The sequence below is a fragment of the Adiantum capillus-veneris genome, chromosome 25 (genome assembly GCF_014529385.1).
Source record: "Adiantum capillus-veneris isolate H3 chromosome 25, ASM1452938v2, whole genome shotgun sequence".
Lineage (NCBI taxonomy): Eukaryota > Viridiplantae > Streptophyta > Polypodiopsida > Polypodiales > Pteridaceae > Adiantum > Adiantum capillus-veneris.
In genome coordinates, this window is record NC_140955.1 from 55,288,642 (window position 1) to 55,295,633 (window position 6,992).

Consider the following 6,992-nt stretch of genomic DNA (forward strand, 5'->3'; position numbering starts at 1 on the left):
TGGTGGTTATAGCTTTGTTGTGACTCTATGGTGGGGTTGATGCCTTGGCTTGGGATGTTGAGCAGGGCTCCCTATGTAAATTTTTTGGTTCTGCTTAATTCAATTTCACTCACTATTGTGAGTTTTGCAAAAAAAAAAAAGGAACATAAAGTTAGTTCTGCTTCGCTTTAATCTCAATTAATATCTTGTATCTTTTGTATTTCTCTTGACTCCCATTTTGTGTTTGTTAGAGAGGATATATATTCACAACAGTGGACATTTCGACTGCACAAGCACGACTCCAACTCGACAACATTGCAAGGTCTGTTATTTGCATCCAATTCCCTATGCATATATGTTTGCTTGGCACAACAGATAAATGCTATGGGGCAGGGCACGACTTCTGTTTCTTATTATTTTTGGAGAGACTAGAGTGCCAACTCTCACCATACTTTTGTATGACACTTCTGCATGATGTGCACTGTATACTTAGCATTTTCAATATGTGGCGTTTCATTGCAACACAAAATGTTCAACTATTCACATTGCTTTTATGTAGCTTGACTCAAAGATTGGCGTGTAGCTTGGACAATTGAAAAACACTTGTACATCATTGCAGATCAGTAAAGCACTTCATTTCTTATTGCAATCCATTGATGCTTTATGCAAAACACGTGCGACAAAGAGCAATGCCTTGGTCTCACTGCTCAAACAATTGTAGAGAAAGCCGTGAAATTGGCCCATTTTACAGACGGCTATAGAGGTAATAAACCAGCTTTTATGATTAATAAATACACATGCAATTATTTTGATAAAATTCTCCAATGCACTTTGTAGTTGTTAACTTCGGTGCTAGATGCTTGATGTCAATTTGTGTAGTGTCTCATGGTATGTAGATGTTCTGTAGCAATGCCCACCAAGCAAGACTAGTTATCTCTGATCGAAAAAATAGGTTTTTGGTGAGCCCTCGTCTTCCCCGTTCCTCCTCTCTTCTGTGCAGGCATCTTCGTGTCCGGCGTCGCGTCATCTACTCCGACTTCGTCCTCTTCCTCCGTCTGCTACACAGGTCAGTCCCTTGCAGCTCTACCTTCCCCTCTGCTCGAATGGGAAAATTAGGGTTTGGCCTTGCCCGAGCCAGTACGCTGTTGCTCAAGCCATTCTCATCGCATTCGCGCGCGCGCACACACACACACACACACACACACACACACACACACACACACACACCTGTTTGCACATTTCTAGGAGCCTGTACTGTATGTGATGTCTTGCGAATTTTGTCCTTGCAGCAATCAAGTATGGGTGATATCAAGGATGGTGACACCTACCAAGAGGAGCTTCTCGACTATGAAGAAGAAGAGGAAGCTGCCCCCGATGCAGTTGCAACCAAAGCAGATGGTGGTAAAAAGTAAGTCCTAGCGCCTTCTGCTTCAGCCTTCCCAAGTTTATCTCTAGCAAGGAGATCATCCAGCAGGTCAAGACGCCTTCAAGTCCAACATTAAGATAAGGGTTGTGGATATTTCCCGTATTATTTCTCTTCTCACAAGCATGGTAGCTGTGCAGTTTCTGGCTGAAACTGCTCTGCTCTGCCAGCGGCGTATCGACATCAGTTCCTGGCTGCCCAAAATATGGAAACCCCCTGCATATATAGTGTTCACTCGATTCCTTACTACAGTTATGAGAATGGAAGGCTGGTTTTAATTTGCAGAGGGCAATCACCATTGCCCTGATCTGGTCAAGAAATACCAGTTCTTGATTCTCAGTTTCCACAGTGGATGCAGAGGCTACAGGGGATCATTATGTGATATAGTTATTGAAGTGCCTCCCAGAGCCAGTTGCCCTTTGCATTGCGATGGCCTCATAGATGTGCGTAGCTATGCACTCACTTTGTAGGTTGCGGTTCTACAAGATGATAAATGATATGAAGTCAAGCTTTCAAGGAGTCACTTGTAGAAGATCGACTGTTTTGTTATGTTACCAATTAAATTATCTTCGAGCTGCTACAATCCACTAGATGAAGGTGTTTAGCATGCTTGAAGATGATGTTTCTGGATGTGCTCTGTGGAGGCATGGGAGCCTGCTTTGCAGACAACCCCTTGGATTGGTTCGTTCTTCATCCTTCGCCTTCTAACTTCTCCATGTTCACACAAGGCTTGAGCAATACTGGAGTTGTTGACATCTTCCAATGGGGTTAGCTGGATACTGTTGCCCTGGATGGATATGGCGCTCCTTTTGGTGTCCTTTCAGTGTTAGTATGTGGTTGTTGTATGCCTAGTAAGTTGCTAACCTTCTATGCAGTTGGATAAACAGTCTCAGACCAAATGCTATGAGGTAAAGTCTGCATGAGCTAGTTACCTCTTTCAATTAGAGTTGAGCAAGTTACATCTCTTTTAGCTACCCATGCTTTCCTGAATTTGACATCTGTGCATGCAAGCATTTCTCTCTTTAGAAAACAGAAAATCTAACGAGAGGTTTCTTTGTTGCTCTTTTTGTAACTTTAAAAGTTTGTTCACTTCGTACATGCATTGGTTCATTGTGTTGTGCCAGAATCTATTCATGATGGGGGTATGGGCTTGTCACTTTAGCTTGTTCCTCATCCATCCTGTGTAAGGGTCCAAGAAGCACATCTCTGCAGCGGTTGCTGTTATCTTAACAGATTTTTTTTTTTTTTTTTTGCAGAGGCTATGTGGGAATCCACAGCTCTGGTTTTCGTGATTTCCTTCTCAAGCCAGAGCTTTTGCGAGCTATTGTAGACTCTGGATTTGAGCACCCCTCTGAGGGTATGTATTGGCATCAGATGTCATGTCAGGTTGGAAAGTGAGGTGCGCGAACATGAGAAGACTTTGTTTTCATGCAGTGCAACATGAGTGCATCCCTCAAGCAATTCTAGGCATGGATGTGATTTGCCAGGCAAAGTCTGGTATGGGCAAAACAGCTGTGTTTGTTCTTTCTACACTTCAACAGATTGAGCCTGTCAGTGGGCAAGTTGCTGCCCTTGTCCTCTGTCATACTCGAGAACTAGCGTATCAGGTTAGTTCCAACTCTCTGTTTATGTGCTTGAAGCTGTGCCTGTTGGTCATGCTTTTACTGAATCTGGTTTCGTGCAGATCTGCCATGAGTTTGAAAGGTTCAGCACATACCTTCCCGACATTAAAGTATCTGTATTTTATGGAGGGGTCAACATAAGAACGCACAAAGATCTCTTGAAGAATGACAGTCCTCATGTTGTTGTTGGAACTCCTGGAAGGGTGTTAGCTTTGGCCAGAGATAAGGATTTGAATTTGAAGACTGTCAGGCATTTTATTCTTGATGAATGTGATAAAATGCTAGATTCTCTTGGTAAGTTATCTTTTGGTGCAATCTGTGATGTCTCACAATGAGTGTCCAGTTAGTGGGAATAGCACTAAATTTGTTATGCAGATATGCGAAGAGATGTTCAAGAGATATTCAAGCTGACACCACATGACAAGCAAGTGATGATGTTTTCTGCAACCCTCAGCAAAGAAATTCGCCCTGTCTGCAAGCGCTTTATGCAGGATGTAATACTCTAGTTTGGATTGCTTCTCTCTCTCTCTCTCTCTCTCTCTCTCTCTCTCTCTCTCTGCCTAGTGTACGTTTGAACTCACGTGATTGCTGCTTGCTTTATCTTTTCTTGAAGTAAGTCTTACTACTGTTTCGCACCTGGTGCAAATTTTTTTCTCCTTTAGCCAATGGAGATCTATGTGGATGATGAGGCCAAGCTGACTCTACATGGTTTGGTTCAGGTACACGTCTCTTATAGTAGTAGGTCTCATAGTATTAGGTGTAACTTCCGCTTTTTTCAAGCAGTTTTAGCTGCAACCTTTGATACTTGTTCTCATGAGTACTGTATTCTTTGTCAGCATTACATCAAGCTGAGTGAGAAGGAGAAAAACAGGAAGCTCAATGACCTGCTTGATGCCCTTGATTTCAATCAAGTGGTCATCTTCGTGAAGAGTGTTGGAAGGGCTGCGGAGCTAAATAAGCTTCTAGTGGAATGCAACTTTCCTTCAATTTGCATCCACTCGGGCATGTCGCAAGAAGAGAGGTACCATTCTCAGATTCTTCTTACATATTGCATAATCTTTCATAATCCTCTGTAAGGGTGAAAGCATTGTTATTGCTTGTTTCTACAGGCTCACTCGCTACAAAGGTTTCAAGGAGGGGCACAAACGTATACTCGTTGCCACTGATCTTGTTGGGAGAGGAATAGATATCGAGCGAGTCAACATTGTTATTAACTACGACATGCCAGAAGCCGCAGATACATATCTTCACAGGGTACAAACTGTTGATTGAGTTCAGAAGTTCTGTTCCAACTTTGTCTGGATAGCAACTTAATTTCATCTTTGCTGGTAGGTTGGAAGAGCGGGCAGATTTGGCACTAAAGGCTTGGCCATTACCTTTGTGGCATCTACGGAGGACTCAACTGTACTAAATCAGGTACCGCATGTGTAAGCTTCTAAAGATGATCACTCTTAACAGCAGAACAAGAATTCATTCTTTTGCTTGGGTGTAGGTACAAGAGCGCTTTGAGGTGGATATCAAAGAGCTACCTGAACAAATTGATGCTACTACCTACAGTAAGTGCTGTGCTTTACCTTTTTAATCAATAAAGCCCTTTTGACCTGTGGAGGCTGATCATTCTTTATATGTATGCAGTGCCGTCGTAGAAGATAACAGTGGTTTTCATGGAGCTTCACTTTGTACAGAGGAGCAGAGCAAGGTTGTTTGAAGTGCCTGAAATTTGTTCCGGTCAATTTATGTTGTTTCTCGAGTTGGAGGAAATTGGCCGTTGAGGCCTTGCTTGGACAAATGTTGTTTCGATTTCAAAGCCCATTTGCTAGAGCAGAGCCGCGATGATTCAAATACCTTTAAATCAGCTATAGTCTTCAGTACGGCTGGGGCTATCTGTGCTTCAAGCTTGGGTTTCACACTTGTATTGTGCCAAGTAACGGGTAGACAAGGTCGGTTATTGGCAGAGTAGTAGATTTTGCAGGTTTCCTAATTAACATGGCCCTAGTCTGTTGAAGGTGTTTATTGATATTTGGCCATCGTACCCGTTGGTTGAATTTGGGGTAGTTTTTGTTATGTGATGTGGCACGTCTGAGATTAAGCTTTTGCTTTCTGTTGACCGCCAGTGTTTAATTACAAATCAACCATGTCTGCTATCAAGGTAGAAGACATGGACATTATTGTTCTGAGGAAAACCTTATTGATATAAAAGCCCACGATTCGTATACTTAAAGGTACTAAGTTGTGCTGCTGTTAAAGTGTGTTTGTGATTGTGAAGGCATTGCAATATCTCTGTATACAGCAGAGAGAGGTGTGACATTGCATGTAGCTAGTTTTTGTAGAAACTGTGCAACTATGGTGGAATGTCTCATAGTTCAGGAGTTGGTAGCTTGTTTTTATTATCATCGAATATCTCATGATTCAGGTGTTGTCCACTGTCATCAAACCTCACGTTAAAGATTTCACATCTTAAATGCTCCAATTCCCGTAATGCCAAAACTCACATTAGAATTAAACTCTTTGTTGGGGTTTGTGAACCTTGGATTAGGTTCCAGGCACTTCACTTAACATTTGAAAAGGCTTAACCAAATATCAAAGGATGTGACTATATTCCAAAAGTTTTGAGAAAAATATTTATATCAAGTATGGCAAGTGGTGATACCTCACATTTGAGGATGAATGTTGGAATAATCTCCTACACAAGTGGAAGTAAAAAGTTAGTGGAAATTGGTGGTTGAGTGTGGCATCTTGGTGGTGTTTAATCCACCCTCAACAAGAAAAAAACGTTGGATGCTTGATGCAAATGAGGAAATTTTAGCTGAAAAGCTTGCGAGGAGTGAGTGTATGCCAGATTAGGTGTGCAAGTCCATCATTGGATTTTCCTTATTGAAATTTGTATATTACTGATGTGCTGATAGGATTTTGCCTACTAAGTTGTACATACCCATGATGTGATGTTATGGTTTAAACTGTTTGATTGATTATACTCTTGTACCTACGTTTATGTTTGACTAAGGTGCGTGAAATGTTTACAACATAGTCTTAATTCGTTGGCGAAGTGATGTGAATGATGAATATGACAAGATTTAGTGCATCTAGACATCTGCTAAAAATTGGTGAGATTTAGACATGACGGCTAAATAACTCGTAATGATCACTGCCTACGTCTAAGATCCCGACGGAAATGATGATGTGAATGTCACTGTTGATTGTTTAGTGATGAGGGTTCTTTGTGCTAGTGCATGGTTTGAGTAGTCAAATGCACGTATGCATGAACATAGTGTCTATTGAGCTGCTTTACTGTGACTAGTGCATACAATGTTTGAAAAAGTATGTGATCACTATGAGCAGCACATGGCCACATCTCAAGTTTATTAGCTAAAGAAGCTTGGGGACTATCTACTGAAAGAAGAGACGCTCGTCAATGCAACGACGTCTTCTTTGGCACAAAGCAAGGCTTAGATCACATTGCTCAAATTGTTTGCCCAAATAATGACCCAAATGCCTTCCAAAAGGCTTATTAAATCAGCCTTAAAATCAACAATGTCCCTCATTTGGTGCAATGGGCAAATCACAAAATGTTATGAAGGATAGTCCCATAAGAAGTGGGGCAAAAGATTCATCAAAATCAATGCCCTTCTCAAGTTCTTGAGCATAACCTTTTTCCACAAGTCTACACCAGATATTTTGGCATAATGTTAGCCTACTCATTCTTAACCCTATCTTTATCAAGTACATGATTCATGCTTGAGCATTAGCTTTCTAGTGGTCTTAACTTTAGCCCATTCAGTCAAGTAATCTATTGCAAATGGTTACTTGCCCAAGTTTTATAAGTAGGCGGTTGTATTGGTCTAGAAAAATCAATGCCACTTTGCAAAAGCCCTAACTCCCATCATTGGTCATAAAGGTAAGTGTACTCTCTCTAGCATGCGTGTGTATTGAAAAGCATCACAATGTTATACAAACTCCTTAGCATTAGC

General features: G+C 41.4%; 1 protein-coding gene across 4 annotated transcripts; it reads left to right on the forward strand.

The window, feature by feature from the left end:
• The first annotated feature begins 870 nt into the window (after positions 1–870).
• On the forward strand, positions 871–5,239 carry LOC147424924 (DEAD-box ATP-dependent RNA helicase 15). 4 transcript variants are annotated; one of them, XM_086499447.1, is made up of 12 exons: positions 871–1,045; positions 1,269–1,387; positions 2,659–2,759; positions 2,837–3,009; positions 3,087–3,318; positions 3,400–3,518; positions 3,687–3,743; positions 3,861–4,045; positions 4,134–4,278; positions 4,357–4,440; positions 4,517–4,580; positions 4,660–5,239. In XM_086499447.1, exons 2-12 carry the CDS (start codon positions 1,278–1,280, stop codon positions 4,668–4,670), a joined length of 1,281 nt encoding a protein of 426 aa, XP_086355573.1. In that variant the 5' UTR covers positions 871–1,045; positions 1,269–1,277; the 3' UTR covers positions 4,671–5,239. The 4 variants fall into 4 exon arrangements, with proteins under 4 accessions (XP_086355573.1, XP_086355574.1, XP_086355575.1 ...); XM_086499448.1 differs by having other exon boundaries at positions 873–1,045; positions 1,269–2,310; XM_086499449.1 differs by having other exon boundaries at positions 873–1,045; positions 1,269–2,253.
• The last annotated feature ends 1,753 nt before the right edge of the window (positions 5,240–6,992 follow it).

Coding starts and splice junctions, on each gene's coding strand:
- LOC147424924 (XM_086499447.1), top strand. CDS start 1,278: ATGGGTGATATCAAGGATGGTGACACCTACCAAGAGGAGCTTCTCGAC. Junction 2,760..2,836: donor ATTTGAGCACCCCTCTGAGG/GTATGTATTGGC, acceptor GTTTTCATGCAG/TGCAACATGAGTGCATCCCT. Junction 3,010..3,086: donor CTCGAGAACTAGCGTATCAG/GTTAGTTCCAAC, acceptor GGTTTCGTGCAG/ATCTGCCATGAGTTTGAAAG.